This window comes from Pipistrellus kuhlii, unplaced genomic scaffold (genome assembly GCF_014108245.1).
Source record: "Pipistrellus kuhlii isolate mPipKuh1 unplaced genomic scaffold, mPipKuh1.p scaffold_m20_p_7, whole genome shotgun sequence".
Classification (NCBI taxonomy): domain Eukaryota; kingdom Metazoa; phylum Chordata; class Mammalia; order Chiroptera; family Vespertilionidae; genus Pipistrellus; species Pipistrellus kuhlii.
In genome coordinates, this window is record NW_023425573.1 from 43,302,975 (window position 1) to 43,321,707 (window position 18,733).

The 18,733-nt window shown below is 35.4% G+C and overlaps 1 protein-coding gene across 4 annotated transcripts in view; it reads left to right on the plus strand.

Moving 5' to 3' along the window:
* The window catches only part of TTC21B (tetratricopeptide repeat domain 21B), a 60,886-nt gene that overhangs the window by 4,209 nt on the left and 37,944 nt on the right, over positions 1-18,733 (plus strand). For 3 of the 4 annotated variants that reach the window (XM_036421870.2, XM_036421873.2, XM_045575278.1), the window contains exons 3-12: positions 21-131; positions 3,085-3,251; positions 6,070-6,192; positions 8,600-8,757; positions 9,414-9,498; positions 10,497-10,595; positions 12,022-12,214; positions 12,622-12,719; positions 13,037-13,237; positions 16,501-16,630. In XM_036421870.2, coding sequence (XP_036277763.1) covers positions 21-131; positions 3,085-3,251; positions 6,070-6,192; positions 8,600-8,757; positions 9,414-9,498; positions 10,497-10,595; positions 12,022-12,214; positions 12,622-12,719; positions 13,037-13,237; positions 16,501-16,630 — 1,365 coding nt within the window. The remainder of the gene's footprint in view (positions 1-20; positions 132-3,084; positions 3,252-6,069; positions 6,193-8,599; positions 8,758-9,413; positions 9,499-10,496; positions 10,596-12,021; positions 12,215-12,621; positions 12,720-13,036; positions 13,238-16,500; positions 16,631-18,733) is intronic. The other variant, XM_036421872.2, reaches the window with a different exon arrangement.

Below are 18,733 nucleotides of genomic sequence, written 5' to 3' on the forward strand. Positions count from 1 at the left end.
ACCATAATTTTGGCTTTCAGGTAAAACTCAAGAAGCTCTTCGAGAATTTGAGGCTCTTAAAAATAAGCCAGTTGTATCACTTTGCTCTCTGCTTGCACTGATATACACCCATAAGATGAGTCCTAATCCAGGTATAGTAGGACAGTTTTTCCTACTCTATTTTGTTTTTTCTCAATTACCACAGCATTTAGTCTGATCATACTGTATTACATATTATCTATAAGTACTGTTTATATCATGTATGTTTTATCATCTCAACAAGATTGTAAGTTCATAAAGCAGAAGAAATATGTATCTTACTTTCGTATTCCTTATATCCTTTGGGATAATTTTCATTTGTACGTAGGACACAAAAGAATAGCCCCAAACAGGTATGTACATAAATTGCTCTGCAACAGCCAACTTTATAACCAGTCATATTCAAATATATAGCTATATGTAATGTCTTTCTTTTATTTATCTTAAGCTTCTTAAAGGCCTTTTTGTCCCCAAGAGGGCTAATCCTTGGAAGATATTCAGTAAATTTTTATCAAGTAATAGTTTGGAAAATATTATAGGAAAACTTCATGCAAAACCAGCAATTAAAATTGTGTGAACTGTCTTTATTTACTCAATATTAAACATATAAGATGTGATCCGTACATCTTATATGATCTAGTTGAAAAAAGAAATGTAAAAAACACCAAGAATAGGGCCAGGGGCGGGCTCAGGGGGCCAATGGGAGGAAAAGGGGACATGTGTAATACTTTCAGCAATAAGGATTTTTAAAAAAAAATACCAAGATTAAATGCTAAGGTTACTATTAAATAAAATGATAAATAAAACAAATGAGTCCCAAATTAATGGAAAAGAGTATGCACTATTAATCCATAGGACTAGCCTGAGAAAGCTTCGCGAAAGATAGGGACTTACCGTATTTTTCGGACCATAAGACGCACTTTTTTCCCCCCAGAAGTGGGGGGAAAAAGTCCCTGCGTCTTATGGTCCAAATATAGCCTACACATATACTTTAAAAAAAAAGTTTTTTTACTTGCCCGGCTCTGTGTGGTCTCTGTGTGCTTGCCTGGCTCTAAAATGGTTCTAAATGCTGCTGTTTACAGGGTTGATTACATGTGTTTATGACTGTGATGTTGGGTTTTAATGCACATAAAATATTTTAGGACACTATTTGTTTCAGAATCTTTTTTCATTTCCCTTCTCTAAAAACTGGTGCGTCTTATGGTCCGGAGCGTCTTATGGTCCGAAAAATACGGTAGTCTGATCTTTGCAAGACGGTCAGGATTTCAGTGTAAAGCATATTTGTCAGACAGGAGAAATCCATGGGCAAACCCATGGAATTGGTTCAGGATTCGACTCTTCTGTGGATCCCCTCTCTCTGTGCCCCATCGGGAGTTTTAAGCTGGATGGAGCAGAGAAATTTCATAGGAGAGCTGTTGTCAAAACAAGCCTTTAAAAAACTTAGTACAAAATATTTTCTTCCTACAATCAGGTTTTCATTTAATTGATTATTCCCAACAGTATTGATTCTGTTGGGAAATGTGATTTCCGGGACACTAAAAAGATGGAGGCAGGAATATTGCCGAGGGACACTTGAGTACTGACTCTGCTTTTCCCCATATCTGATGCTGAGTAGTCTTGAGTCTGGGAAGGGCCCAGCGGTTTGTCAGTAGTGCCTAGAAAAGGCCTGGATTGTTCATGTACATTCTTCCAGAGTTCTGACGTAAGTCCTCAGTATAAAAGGCCTATGATGCAATAACTTGAGCTGCAAAGTGGCAAGAGCTAACTTTATGCAGGTGGTGTCCCAGCCAGCCGGTGCCTCAATAGGGATCTGATGGAAACCTGGGCAGAAGTCTACAGTGCCTGCTCCTGTCCTGATGAGTTCTTTTCTATCTGCGTATTGTGGTTCTTTAACAAACATTTCTGAAGGAAGGTGAGTGGCAGGCAGAAGCATTCTTCTTGTCATACAAGCTGTAGCCCACCAAAGATGATTTTATTTCCTAAAGTCAGGAAATGGCACCTTGGTAATTACACATTTAAATTTAAATTTGTGTCATTGGAGTTAAAAGGAAGGGTCACTTACCTTTCCTTGGTAACCATTTCCAGAAAGGTAGAGCCTATTAGAATCACCGCCCTCAACTTGGACATTTCTGCTTCCTTACCGTATAACTGACCCTGCTCTGCTTTGATCCAGGATTTAGATCTAATGGACATTTGTGTCCTAAGACTTACTCTCATAAGATAGGTTTGATAATAATGATTAGAGTTGTTGGAAGTAGACTATTTAAGGGAGCAGCCAGGCAGTTATTAAACTATGTAAGGAACAACCATTATACTGCCTTTCACTAGCCTATGACAGTAGCCTTCCACGTTGGTGTATTTTAGAAATGGATTAGGGAATTGGGTAATTTAAATACTAGTCCTAGTTTGCCTCTAATAATTACATCATTTTAGAATCATTGCTAATTTTTTCAAGTATTATTTTTAAAGTTGCATTTATAGTCTTTATATCTTGGGGATGACATAAAATTTAGAACTGTATATTACAGTGATCGTTAACCACATGCGGCTATTGAGCACTTGGGCTTAGTTTGAGGAACCAAATTTTTAATTGAATTCTAATTACTTTTACATTTTAAACTGATACTTGATTCAGCTATTAGAAGTCATGTTTAGAACAATGAGTAAATGAATGTACTTTTTCATAAATTTTATGAAATCAAAGTACAAATTAAGTATTTCTGGAGAAAATTTAGTAACTTAATGAGATATGTGTATAAAATATATATATACCACATTTTAAAGATTTAGTAAGAAGAAAATAAAGAATCTCAATGGTTTTCTTATCAAATTATAGGTGAAGTGATTTGGATATACTAGACAAACTAATTATACTTGTTTCTTTTTGCCTCTCTAATGTGGCTACTAGAAAATTTTAAGTTACATATGTGGCTTGCATTGTATTTCTATTTGACAGTTCTGCTATAGAGAGAAGAACTTAATTCTCTCCCCTGTTAATCATCTGACCTATTATAAATACATGGACTAGAATTTAGTTTTCATTGATGTCTTCTTTTTCCATTCCAGATAGAGAAGCTATTCTGGAATCAGATGCCAAAGTGAAGGAGCTACGTAAAGGAGCAGAACCGAAAGCTTTGTACCACGCAGGCTTATTTCTATGGCACATTGGTCGTCATGAGAAAGCGAGAGAGTACATTGACAGAATGATCAAAATGTCAGACGGTGGTAAAGAGGTAGCTGGTTTTCTTATTGTGAAATAGTGACATTAAAGGAAACATGTTATTTATATATTTAGAGGTAACTGCTGTTTAACTTTGTTATTGCTCACTTTATAAATAATAGCTTTGTTTTATTTTTTTATTTTTTTATTTTTTAATAGCTTTGTTTTAATGTATTATTTTGTAAAGTTGTGGTTCTCAAAGGCTGTTTATTTTTATGCTATTTATTAACTCTTGAAATGATCTCTCTCTGGTTCCCTTTCTTTCTTCCTTTTCTTTCCTTCCTTATTTCCTTCCTTCCTTCCTTCCCTCTCACTCTCCTTATTGAGCTCCTGTAGGTACAAGGCACCATTATTTGACCTGTTAGTAATGCAAAGATAAGGAATGCAAAGCTTTACTGCCCTGAATGGATCATATAGCAGTTGTCATAGGTCATATCCCAGCCAATACATTGAGAGAAGTGGGATTAAAGTGAGCAGGAAAACAATAGTTGACATTTATTGTTTGCTTGCTTTCTTCTGGGCACTATTTTAGGTACTTAAGGAAAGATAAAATCTGTAAGTATTAGAATGAAAAAGAATTTCTTGAAATAGCATTTGAACTAAAACCTGAAAGATGGATAGTTTCCATAGGCAAAGATTATGGAAAAGGGAAATGATATTCCCAAGGTGGGAAGTAATAGATGGAAATGAGAAAAACAAGGAGACATATCGGTTCTGGGTACAGTGAGACTCTTCATATTTGATGGGAACATGGGGTACATAGATGAAGAGGATGGAAGAAAAATGTGGAGATGTGGGCTAGGGCAAATTGAAGGATCTTGACATCAAGGTACAGTATTTGTATCTAATTTGATAGGCATTGAAAGACCACCAAAGGTTCTTAATCTCTGCAGTGATGTTATTAGAGTAAGATTCAGCTGATTAATTTAACAATGCTGTATAGGGTGGACTGACCTGGGGGAGAACTAGAATGCAGCTAAAGGGTACTGCTTTCTGGCAGAAGACTGTGAGGATTGATACTAAAATACTGTAAAGGAGTGCAAATTTGAGGATTGTTAAATATCCACAATACTTGTCAACTGATTGTAAATAATGGGGGGGGGGGAAGATGCTGAGGATATCTCTGAGGTTTTAAGCCTGGACAATTCAGAGACCAGTTAACATGAATGGAAACTACATTGAATTAAGAGGGTAATCTTAAAGAGAGCTGTGTTTAGCTAAAGACATGCTATGTTACAGGCACTGGAGAACAGTGAAATAGATAGTAGATGAGCTGTTGGAAAAAGAAAAAATTGAAAGAGGTACTGGACTGCAAGTAAAGCTTGGGAATTATTTACCCAAAGATAGTAGTTGAAACAATTAAAACAAGCACACTGATCAGTGAGTAGAAATAGTACTGCTTAAGTAGTATTAGCTGTCTTTCCAGGTGAAATAGAAAGAGCTAAATATAAGCTCAGTTAAAGATTTATAAGTTTATGAATTAACCTATAATTTATTGTGTTAATCCTCACAGGGATATTTTTCCATTGATTTCTAGAAAGAGTGGAAGGATGGGAAGAGGGGAAGAGAGGAGGAGTGAGAGACAGAGAAACACTTATGTGAGAGAGACCTCGATTGGTTACCTTACTCATGTGCCCTGACCACAGCCAGGGATCGAACCTGCAACGCAGATACATGCCCTTGACCAGGAATCCAACCTGAGATCTTTCAGTGCACGGGCTGATGCTCTAACCCAGTGCTTCCCAAACTTTTGACATATGTGTACCCCTTCTATAATTTTCGTAACGCTGAGTACCCCTCTACTCATGAGAATGTAGAATTAGGCGCAGCTAAGCACCGTGCAGTGCATATCCCCACCAAATCACCAAACTCCGGTGCAACGCGTACCCCCACCAAACTCTTTCCGTACCCCTGGGGGTATGCGTACCACACTTTGGGAAACACTGCTAGTAACCCAATGCTGGGGAACGTCCAGCCCTGAGGCTGTATATGGCCTGCAAAATCATTTGACCTGGCCCTGCCAAGGCATTAGGAGTGAGTCAATTAAATCTTTGGCTAATTTTTAAGTTGTTAATGTTGTATGTCCCGAGAATGTTGCTATAAATATTCAAATGACTTTGGCAGAGAAAGGGTTTGCTATCCTACCTCTAACTTAACCATTTAGCCATACCATCCAGGGACTATAAATTTGATAGAAGACCAGATTTCATGATTTTTACTTGAAATTAAAAAGAAAAGTATTTGATTTATGTACATCTTCTTTTCAGTGCTATAAATCTTGCAACCCATTGGCTCACTAACATTTCTAAAGATAAACATCCATGACTTCTTCAGTTTTTAATTTCTTGGGCCATATGTGCTTGCATTTGAAACTCACTGGACTAGTCACAGATTAAAGAGAACATTGCCACATTATCTTAATTTTTATTATATATGAATCAGGGCACTCCTGTTTTTCCATCTTAGTTTATTTAGTCTGATTGCTCCGAAAGAGATCACAAATTCTTATTTATGTCTCAAATTACATTTTTAACTATTATTAATAACAATTTGCTGGCAAAGTCCCAAATAAGAATATTGATTGATTATTTAGTGTTAATGGACTTTTTGATAAGCTTCTTCATCTTAATATTGAGCAGAGTAGTAAGGCTGACACTCTAGGCTGGTAAGATTTGGAAAGCATTTTTACAGCTCAGTTTTATTTTTCACAATATTATTTGATAGAATGATTTTTGTTATCAATTACAAAAAAAAAAGACATTAGGTTTACTTCTTTTACCCATTTCTTTCCCAAAGAATTGGAAGTATGATTAGAATTTTTTATTTTACAGGGACAGATCTTGAGAGCATGGCTTGATATTACAAGAGGAAAAGAACCTTATACTAAAAGAGCACTAAGATCTTTTGAAGAGGGATTACAAAATGGAAATGATATTTTTGCTCTGCTGGGTAAGGTGAGTTGGAGTTAGTAAATAAATGTTTCAAAATTTATTCATAATATAGTTGAAACCAAACAAAACTAAGTGGATCAAAATAATTTTCATGTTACTTTTATCAACTCTCAATTGTAGGAGAGACAAATGTTTATACTAGAGGCCCAGGGCACGAAATTTGTGAATTGCAGGGAATCGTCTCTCAGCCCGGCCTGTGTCCTCTCACAATCCAGGACCCCTCAGAGGATGTCCAACTGCTGGGATCAGGCCTAAACTGGCAGCCAGACATCCTTCTTGAAATCTGGGACCACTGTCTCCTAACTGCTTGCTTGCCTGCCTGCCTGCCTTATTGCCCCTACTCACTCTGCCTACCTGCCTCATCGCCTCTTAACTGCTCATCTGCCTGCCTCATTGCCCCTAACCACTCACCTGCCCATCCCAAATTGCTTGCCTGCCTGCCTGATCGCCTCTAACTGCTCGCCTGCCTACCTGATCGCCTCAGCTCCTGCCGCTGCAGCTTAGTCTGAAAGGATGTTGAGAATGACATCCGGAATGTAGTTTGGTTGTCTGGTCTAATTATCATATTATACTTTTATTATTATAGATAGAACAATGAACAGTAAACTAGAGAAATGTATTCCCTACCAAATTCTTCAATCCTAGATCAATTTTTTTTTAGATATTTTTTATTGATTTTTTACAGAGAGGAAGAGAGAGGGAGAGTTAGAAACATCAATGAGAGAGAATCATTGATTAGCTGCCTCTTGCACCCCCCCCCACCAGGGATGTGCCCACAACCACGGTACATACCCTTGACTGGAATCGAACCTGGGACCTTTCAGTCCGCAGGGCGATGCTCTACCCACTGAGCCAAACCAGTTTCGGCATCCTAGATCATTTTAATTGTTTTTGTTGTTATTGGTGGTTGTGGTTGTGGTTCCTATGTTATTTATTCACCAAACGTTTACAGCCTGTCTAATATATGTGAGGTATCACTCTTGGGGATACCCAGGACACTTCAGTCTGTAGACAGACACTCTATCCACTGAGCCAAACTAGCCTGGGCAGATTTCATTCTCTTTATGTCTGACTAATATTCCATTGTATGTATATATTATACCACGACTTTTTATCCACTGGTCTATTGATGGGCACTTGGATTACTTCAATATCGAGGCTATAGATAAGTAACGCTGCAGTGAACATACAGGTGCATATATTCTTTTGAATTATAGTCAAACTTTGGTTCTCAAAACCATTTTCCCACAATTTGGTTCTTGATCCAAAAACCCTTTCATGCTGATTCCTATATAATTATTCATGCATCTCTCAGGCAATAAAGGAAGGAGAGAATGTGTGAGTATGAGTCAGTTTACAGCTATACCTCAGGTTGTTAACATCTCAGGAAATTATGCTGTGACTATTTCTAGTGGGAAAATATAATTCAATTTTTTTACCAAATTGCTTCTGAAATAACTTCTGGAACAAATTAAGTTCTAGAACTGAGGTTCCACTGTAGTGTTTTGGGTTTTTTCAGATATATACCCAGAAATGAAATTGTTGCCTCATAAGGCAGTTCCATATTTAATTTTTTTGAGAAACTTCCATACGATTCTCCACAGTGGTTGCACCAATCTGCATTCCTACTAATAGTGCAAAAGGGTTTGCTTTTCTTCACATCCTCCCCAACACTTGTTTGTTGATTTATTGATGATAACCATTCTGACAGGTGTGAGGTGATATCTCATTGTAGTTTTAGTTTGCATTTCTCTGATGATTAGTAAAGTTGAGCATCTTTTCATCTGTCTATTGGGCATCTCTTTGTCCTCTTTGGAAAAGTGTCTATTTGGGCCTTCTGCCCATTTTTTTATATGATTGCTTTTTTGGTGTTTAGTTGTATGGGTTCTTTATAAATTTTGGATATTAACCCCTTATCAAATATTTTATTGACAAATATGTTCTCCCATTCAGTAGGTTGTCTTTTCATTTTATTGATGATTTCCTTTGCTGTTATTTTGCTTTTTTTTTTTTTTTTAAATATTTTCTTCTTTAGCTTGAAAATAATTTTTAAAAGGTACAAAATCTCTTAGTTTTAGATGCTGTTTGTGAATACACAGGAAATATTTTATTCTTAAAGGAAATATTATTTTATAGTGTTTCTAAAAACATTCTTAACATTGTTATATTTCTTGGGATTTAAAAGTAGAATTTAAAACTCATTGTTCTGTGATGTTTTAAACTTTTGTTTTGATAAAAACTTTTTTTTTCTTATTATAAAAGGGATCACTTCCTTATGGAAAAGTCAGAGAACAAAAATATAGAAAATGCTAAACACTAGTTTTCTACCTACTTCAGGATAACTGTTGTGAGAACCTTGGCACGTATATACAATCACATTTTTTATATCACTTCTTTTTTCTCCCATTAGGCACAATGCCTTGAGATGCGCCAGAATTATTTAGGTGCTTTGGAGACTGTGAACCAAATAATTGTGAACTTTCCAAGTTTCCTCCCTGCTTTTGTACAGAAAATGAAACTACAACTGACCTTGCAAGATTGGCACCAGATGACTGAGATTGTGCAGAGGTAAAGTACACAAAGGTGACACGCAAACCTTTGGATCTGATTTTAATTTGGGGGGGGAAATAAAAATCTGTGCATAATATTTTATCATGGGACTTTTTAAATTTGATTTTTCCAAAAATATGAAATTGAAAGTTTAATACTGCATTGCTTAAAACCGAATTGATTGGTTTACATAAATATCTGACTAGCTGTTCTAAGGCAGACTTTTTTGTTTTTTTGGGGTTTTTTTGGAAATAAATACCCCTGTCCTCATGAAGCTTATATTCAAATGAGAGGAACCATGTAATAAACAGAACAAATAAGAAATTATGTAGTATGTTCAAAAGTTGTAAGTGCTATGGGGAAAAGATAAAGCCAAAGCTGGCACGTGAAACGGGGAGTGGGGATGAGGGAGTAGACTTTATGAGAATGGTCCGGGAAGGCCTCACTGAGAGGATGGCATTTGAGCAATGGAAATAAGCAATGCAGATATCTGGGAAAAACTGCAGAAAGGAAAAGCAAGTGCGAACACCTTGAGGCAGAGTACATGTCCTATGTTTAAGGCATGGGAAGGAGTAACATGACTAGGAGTGAAGACCCAGCAGAAAAGTCAGAGGGAGCAAGGTGCCAGGTTATGAACATACGTAAATTTATTTCGACAAAACATTTTTTCGCAGGTTAATGCTTCAAGACAAACAAAATGTAGAAGCACTAAGAATGCTGGCTCTTTATTATTTGTGTAGGGAAGGGGATATAGAGAAGGTAAGTTGCATTGTGTTAATTAAGTTTCCTATATTCATAATATAGGAAGTACTCTTTTAGAACATATGTCACGATAGTTTTTAGTTGATTCTTGAAAATATACCTTAACAAAGAGATGAGCTTCTTAATTCAGCTAGTAAAATAAAAACATTATGAAAATTCCTTTGATCATGAATTACGGTATATGTGGTTTTTCTGTATAAATCTCCCATGTGGTAATATGTTTGATTAATGTAATTGGTGATACTGGGTATGGAAGAGTACATAGAAAAAGTTCAATTTATAATTTTTTTATTTTATTTAAGTTTGGATGGGTTACATGGCTTAGGATAAAATCCCATTGGACCTTATAGTAAGGTAACATATTTCTCTAGGAGTGAACATATTCACTATATACTAGATTGCAGAATATAATCACCCAGTCTTAAGTAAATATATTATAAAAAGTAGTAGATTTTAACCAAATCCGACACAATCCAAATATTAAAAGACCTTAGTAGAGGCAACTATTCAGTAAATATTCCAGGCATTGAAATTATTTATACTAAGTATCTTAGTAGTTTTTCTATTTGGGATAATTTTAAATATAAACCAGGCTATGTATGTAATCCAAGGGCTGATATTATATAATATTGGTGTTTGTAAATATGTTATTATTCATATCTCACTTATGTCATTGATTCATTATTTTAGAGGAAGCTTGGCATGTACAGTTAATTGAGTATTATAGGTATCTTTATTTACCCAAAGGTTCCTATTCAATAACAAATATTAAAATATACATTCTAAAACTCTGTTCTTTATTGATAATTATTGAGCTTTTTTAAAGAAGTTTTAATACATTTTGCAACATATAAGATTTTATTGGAAGAGGGAAGAATTAGTAAAAACAAATATCTTTTAAACAATAAACAATAATAGTATTTATTAGTCTATGTCATGTATTATATTCTTTATTTCTGTCTATTTTAAAGTTATACTGGGTACTTTTCTTTTAGGCTGCAACCACACTGGAAAATTTGGAAAATGCATTGGATGCTATGGAGCCACAGAATGCTCAACTTTTTTATAAAATAACCATAGCCTTCAGCAGAACTGTAAGAAGGTCTACTGTGTACCACAGCTCTGTTACCTACAGCTGGGAATAGAAAATAAGTCACCAAGGTTGAGGCACCAAAGAGCATATGGCCTAGAGTGAAAATATGATATGTATATAAATATGTGATATATTCCTAAGAAGGGCAGTCCAGAGGAGATACGGGTTCCAACTGTCAGAAGCCATCATGGAGGCTTCATGAAGGAAGTGGCCCTTGTTGAACCTTTAAAGAGAGGGAAGTGCCTGCCAGGCAAAGGAAATAAGTGCATAGGATTTATGAGTAGGAATGTTCTTTATTTTGTATTTTTAAACTATCTGGAAGAAGTTTTTATGTGGGTAATAGACTATTTTGGTAGGGGAAATGGTTGGTATCTTAGTTTTTTTTTTATAATATTAAAGAAATGTTTGCATTACAAGTACCCAATTTTAAAAACAATGATCAGGAATGAATTTAAAAAATTAGCAGAATTTGAAATCAGAATCTGAAATGAGTGGATTAAAAAGTTAATTAAGCTAGGAGAAAGGCATACATGAGTAAATAAAATAATTAGTAAATATAAAGTTGAAAGAAAAACATCAAGGATGTTGTTAAGGAGGGTATATTTACCCTTTTTGTTTGCCTGTTGCCAGATACCTGATTAGTTTCCAAAAATTCAAGTAGTTTAGTATTTTACTCGTAAAAGTTGTCATCTTCAAGTGTTACATACTTACTCTAGTAACATTGCTATTTCTTTAAATATTTTTGAAGCTTTTTAAAAAGAAGATTTTAAAGCATAGTCTTTTAAAATAGTCTCAGTGGTGCCACCCTGTCTTTAGGGGGGAAAGCCCTACTTTTTTTCCACATTAAAATGTATATATACAGCTCTAGCTGGTTTGGCTCAATGGATAGAGCGTCAGTCTGTGGATTTAAAGGTCCCAGGTTCAATTCCAGCCAAGGGCACATGCCTGGGTTGTGGGCTTGATCCCAGTAGGGGGCGTGCAAGAGGCAGCCAATCAATGATTCTCTTTCATCATTGATGTTTCTATCTCTCCCTCTTCCTTCCTCTCTAAAATCAATAAAATATATATATTTTTAAATGTATATACAAACTTAAAGCAATATCTTTATTGTCTACTTTGTAAAACAACCCTAGGGCAGTTTGAAAAGAGTTCTAGAATATCCTTGTAGGCAACATCAATTGGAGTTTACTTTTCAAGTTAGCTGTTTTTAAAAACACTACTCAGGATATATAAGTTCTCAGAGGATATAAACTCTTGCTGTTCTGCCTAGATAGTAAATAGAGAAGTTTTATTTTTCTTGGTTATTAAATCATTGTTTCTTTGCATTTTTCTTCTGCAAAATATAAATAACATATATGTATATTTAGAAAAACAATTCTTTTGACTGAATAGAAGTGTTCTAGTCCAACTTAATCTTTTCTTTTTAGTGTGGACGTAATCAGCTGATTCTTGAAAAAATTCAAACATTACTAGAAAGAGCTTTCAGTTTAAACCCTCAGCAATCAGAATATGCTACAGAACTTGGATACCAAATGCTTTTACAAGAAAAAGTTAAGGAAGCATGGAAGTGGTATCAGATTGCCATAAATCTTGAAGAAACTAGTATCACTGCAGTGATTGGTATGACCGCTATTTCTCTAAATGTTCTTCATATAGATGCAAGTCAATTGCTTTTCATATCTGCCATTAAAAATGTTTTGTGATTTTCTAAAATTAAACAAATCTCCACTATCCCCAACAGAAAAAAAAATCATATATCTTTAAAAATAAAGTTTTTATTTCATAATTAATACCTAGAAAGTAGGTTTTTATGAGATAGTTCCTATACTGGTAAATTATGAATTCCATCATAACAGATTTTATATGCGTACCAAGCTGACCATTTTCTTTCACCTTTTTTTTTATATATAAAATTTTCACGTATTATTGGTGGGGAAATCCATGTTTTATTAATGTTGGTGTTAGCTTAAAGTTTGCATGCCTAAAACTAGATATGCAAACTTTCTTTTTGTTCTGTTTGGTTTTAGGATGTATCAGATGTCAATTAATAGAAGGGCAATTACAGGAAGCAGATCAGCAGCTAGAATTTCTTAGTGAAATTCAGCAGTCTTTTGGAAAATATGCGGTATGGTATCTTATTTTATTAGACTCTAGGTCCCAGCTACTGTTTATAAAATATGAAATTTTAAATTGTCTTATTTAGTAATAGCTTTAAAGGGAGTAAAATACACTTATTTTAATATGTAACTTCATTTATTAATTTAACTCCATGAAAATTTAGACTTTAAATATTTTCCCATAAGATTCTAAAAATCTAAGCTAAAACTTAAGTCTGAACAAATATTTAACATCAAGAGCACTTCTTATACATTTGAAATCTAATTAGGAAGAAATGCCTTTATAACTGAATGGAGTAATTTATAAAAACTACTGATTTTTCAGGAATTAACCTATTTACAAGCAATTCTTGCTATAAAGAAAAATAAACGACAAGAAGAAATTATTAACTTGTTAAATGATGCCTTGGACACTCATTTTTCACAATTACAAGATTTACCTTTTGGCATACAATATTTTGAGAAGTTAAATCCTGATTTCTTGCTAGAAATCATTACAGAATATCTGAATTTCTGTCCATTGCAAGTAAGTAATTTGGGGAATTTGGGAGGGATGGGGTGACTATTAAATTTATTGCAATCACATTGGTTAATAAAATTATCTAGGTTTTAGGTGTACAATTGACACATCATCTGAATATTGTATTGTGTGTTCACTGCCCAAAGTCAAGTCTCCTGTCATGTTGAGGCCCTTTCCCCTCTTCTGTCTCCCTCAACCCCTTTCCTTCTGGTAATCACAATACCAATGTCTGTGTCTATGAGTTTGTGTGTGTTTTTTTACTTAATCTCTTCATCTTTTTACCTGGCACTCTAATACCGCCTCTGGAAGCTGTCAGTTTGTTCTCTGTATCTGTGAGTCCATATCTGTATCTGTGAGTCTATAAAACTGAAATCATATGGTATTTGTCTTTCTCTGACTGGCTTATTTCAGGTCCATCCATGCTGTTGCAAGGGATAAGATTTCCTCCTCTTTTTTTATGACTGAATAGTATTCCATTGTGTAAATGTAACAGCTTTTTTTTTTTTCTTCTCTTTTTTTGTACTTACCTATCTACTGATGGGCTCTTGGGCTGCTTCCAAATCTTGGCTATTGTAAATAGTGCTGCAATGAACATAGGGAGCATATGTTCTTTCCAGTCAGAGTTTTGGATTCTGATATAGTCTCAGAAGTAGAATCACTGGGTCATAAGGCAGTTCCATTTTTAATTTTTTGAGGAAACTCCATACTGTTTTCCATAGGGGCTTCCCCAGTCTGCATTTCTACCAACAGTGCACTAGGGTTCCCTTTTCTCCACATCCTTGCCAACACTTGCTGTTGATTTACTGAAAGCCATTCTTTCAGATATCAGGTGATATCTCATTGTGGTTTTAATTTGAATCTCCATAGTCATTAGTGATACTGAGCATCTGTTCATGTGTCTATTGGCCATCTGTGTGACCTCTTGGGAGAATTGTCTGTTCAGGTCCTCTGGCCCCACTGCCCGATATCAGACTACCCTACAAGGCCATAGTAATCAAAACAGCAGAGTTCTAGCATTACAACAGCTATATAGATCAATGGGACAGAACAGAATGCCTAGACATAAATCCACACCTATATGGGCCTTAATGTTTGACAAAGGAGGCAAGAATATACTCTGAGGTAAACACCATTTATTAAATAAATGGTATTGGGAAAATTGGACAGATATGTGACAATAAAATGACCACTTTCTCACACCATATACAAGCATAAGCTCAAAATGGATGAAATACTTAAATGTAAGGCTTGAAACTCTAAAAGCCCGAGAAGAAAACAGGCAGTAAAATGTCAGCCATTTCATGTAGCAATATCTTTTCTGATATATCTCCTCGTCCTCATTGAAGACGTTTCCCCATTGTGTATTCTTGCCTCCTTTGTTGTAAGTTTAATTAATTACATATGTGTGGGTTTATTTCTAGTCTCTTCATTCTGTTCCTCCTCCCTTCTACTCTCTAAAAAAATAATAAAAAAATAATAAAAAAAGAATGTAATATTCTACTGTTTGAGGATAGAGTGTTCTGTGCACACCTATTAAGTCCATCTAATCTCTGTCACCTAAGGCCAGTATTTCCTTTTCGATTTTATCTAAATGATCTAGCCATTGATGGAAGTGGTCTTAAGTGTCCCCTATTACTATTAAGAACCACCTTGTGTTTGCCTTCACTAGTGAGATTTTTTAGTTATTCTCAATAACTAATTTTTAGCAAGTGGCAAGTAACATTGTGAGAACCGCACCATTTCACCTATACTTTCATTATTTCCATGGGTGCTGAAAAAAATATGCTTTAAGAAATTTATTCTGTATCCATTATTGTGTAAAGAAGTGTAAAATTCTGATATTCAAGACATAAAAACCCTTTATCCTATAAAAGAGGCAAAACTAAATATGGAACTACTATAGAAATGTTATCCTGTATAATAAAGAGGTAATATGCAAATTAACCATCACACCCTCACAAGATGGTTGCCTACAACCAGACTGGCAGGGGAATTAGTGAGGGATGACCAAATGACTGAACCGCAGGCTACATGAGGTGACCAGGCCAGTGGGGGGGGCCATGAGCAGTGACCAGGCCAACAGGGAGGGCAGTTGGGGGCAATCAGGGTAAGGGTGGGGCAGTTAGGGGCTAACAGGCCGCAGGGAGGAGGCGGTTAGGGATTGGGCCTAAACCGGCAGTTGGACATCCCCGAAGGGGCCTGGGATTGGAGAGGGTGAAGGCTGGGCTGAGGGGACCCCTACCTCCTGTGCATGAATTTCGTACACCAGGCCTCTAATAAGGTATAAAACGCTAAATTTTATTTCATAGTGTATAAGTGCTATAAGAATTTCAAGAAGTTGAAGTATTCTAGCCACCTGTGGTCATATTCTAAAAATGTTTTTGAGCATACATTTTTGTATGCTTCAACATAGTGAGAAAATTGGACACTTTTTTCTGTCAGTAATAATCATTTGCTGTAGGAGTTATGGTCAGTTAAGAGGCCATTCTCCAGTTAAGAATGTACATGTGTGGGATATAAGAGGGGATGTAGAAGGCCATCCTGTAAGTAAAGGAAACAACATTAATGGGGCAAAGCAGGGAGAATATTTGGTATTTAAATTCTGAGATCACATTCTAAGTTGTGAGTGGATAACCACTCAATAAAGATTGGTTGAGTAAGCAACTATGGAAAGAATTAGCAAATGGCTTAGTACTTCTTTAGTTACAATATTCATTATTAATGAAAAAAAAAAAAGATTGAGGGCCTATAACATGTGAGGCAGAAAAAAGGGATATGAAAATATTCATTTGGTAGAGTACTCATGAGTGTGTTCTACCTTCTGATTCTGCTAGAAAACAAAAGCTGAATCCTCTAAAAACTGACCATACAGTACTCTCGGGGGTAGTGTGAATTATTGAATTGAGTAAATCACAGGGAAGGTTTAAAGTTAGAACTCACATGGCCTTGACTGTTAATTACAACAAGAAACACTAACTCTTGGTTATTTTTCCTTTGAAAAGTTATGTACCTTTCATAAGTTATTGAATAATTGTATAATTAATAATTATTTGCCTACACAAAGTTATTATTTGTATAGTATCTTCATAGGTCTCAAGAAAATAAATTGGTGTTCAACTAGTCATAGCAAAGATTTCGGACAATAAATAGAATAAGAAAAATTGTAGAAAATATAATATTTTTGGTATTCACATTATAATTAAAAAGTTTATTTTTAGCTAAATCCCATTATAAACTTATAAAATGACCTGCTAATTTGTTTTGTTTAGCCTGCAAGTCCTGGCCAACCTCTTTCTCCTCTTCTGAGACGGTGCACCTCAGTCCTGGAGGCTATAGTAAGAGCTGTGCCAGGTCTCCTGCAAGCTGTCTTCCTAGTAGCAAAAGTGAAATATTTGTCAGGTAAGGTATACCTTAAAAGAAGCTTTATGTTCTGATGGATGTTTATTAAAAACAACATAAACAGCCGGGACTGGTTTGGCTCAATAGAGCGTCGGCTTGGGGACTGAAGGGCCCTGGGTTCGATTCTGGTCAAGGGCATGTACCTTGGTTGCGGGCAGCTAATCTATGACTCTCTCTCATCGATGTTTCTAACTATCTCTCTCCCTTCCTCTCTGTACAAAATCAATAAAATATATTAAAAAAAATAAATAAATAAAATAAAATAAAAAATAAAAACAATAAAAACAACATAAACAAACTAAGAATTTCATATATATGGAAAATAGTAATATAAAATGCATATTTTTCATGTGCACAAATAACTCAGTTTTATCCAAAATAAAATTGTGTAACTTGTGTTACTGTTTAATTCTTTTAAAGTTACTATAAATCTTTTGTGATTAGAGTGAATAGTTGGGAAAATCCAGTTTTAACACTTTACAAAAGTCCATCACATAGTACTGGGGCCTCTCAATGGTAATTTACAGTCATTAATCCATAGTTGTTGACTCATCAGCATAACAAAACCCTTTACCAGGTTTCAGGTCCTAATGGAATTTCTTAATTCCTGTTTAGTTTCTGTGACTGATTACATACAGCCAAAAAAAAAAAAAAAAAAAAGTTGGAGGGGGCCCATCTGTAGTATTCTCAACAATCAAGATTTTTAAAAAATAATAATTAATAGATATAATAGATAGATACATAGATAACCAAACAAACAACCTCCATTATAGCTTAGCTTTTTATATGTATGATATATACATAAAAACAGATGATGACATGGTGCCTATATATGTACCTTTGCTGGTTGAATACTGTGCTAAATAAATTAAGTTTATAAAGTCCTAATGGGCAGAAACCAACTGTTTATTCTCATTAACAGTTACATCTTATATATAATGGAAAGAATTAAGAGATTGACTTCACAAAATGTTTTGAATGACAGTTAACTAAATTTATTGGGGTGGCACTGGTTAATAAAATTATAGGTTTTAGGTATACAATTCTACAGTACATCACCTGTATATTGTATTGTGTGTTTTCCACCCCAAGTCAAGACTATTTATCCCTGCTTCCCCTTCTCCTACCTCCCCCCCATCACATGATGTTTCTGTTTTTCCTTCCCAATTACAATGGGTATTACATACTAGTTAGTCAAACTGTAACTTTGAGTTCAGATTAATTTATTAAACATTTATTATTTATTTTGAAATTAGATATAAGTAAGTCTCATCATTGTAATATTATACTTAATTGTCAAAGTCTCTAGGAATAAAAGTGTCATATATTAACCCATTTTAAAAAGGAGCAGCCTGGCCGAAACCGGTTTGGCTCAATGGATAGAGCGTCGGCTTGTGAACTGAAAGGTCCCGGGTTCGATTCTGGTCAAGGGCATGTACCTTGGTTGCGGGCATATCCCCATTAGGGGGTGTGCAAGAGGCAGCTGATCGATGACTCTCTCTCTCATCGATGTTTCTAACTCTCTATCTCTCTCCCTTCCTCTCTGTACAAAATCAATAAAATATATTTTAAAAAATAATAAGAAGAAGGGGAATTAAAAAAAAAAAAAAGGAGCAGCCTGAAATCACTTGAAATGGTGCCGATGTTGTTAACATTGTCTAAATTCAGATTTGTGTGTCTTATGCACAGATAAGCCAAACACTGAGACACTGGTGCTCAGAGATAGGGAAAGGTTCATTGATTTGGCCAGAGTGAGAGGACAGGAGGGTAAGACCTCTCAAATATGTCTTTCCCAAAAAGCAAAACTGGGGACTTTTTTTGCAGTGAGGGAGTTAGAGGGAGGGGGTGTTTCAGGGAACCGAGGGAGGCGTCTGTGTTTCTTCAGGCTCCCCTCTCATGTGACACCTTGTGTAACCAGAGGTTTGGACAGCAGCAGGTGGTCAAAACCTTAGAGGCATTCATTCCTTCTGCAGAGCAGACTCATAAATTCTCTTTGTGACTCTGGATTTATCTCCTGCTTGATAAAGAAACAGTCCATCAGCAACTTACAATTACATTGTGAGAACAAGGGGTGCTGAGCAGGCAGAGCAGTTGGGGTCTGAC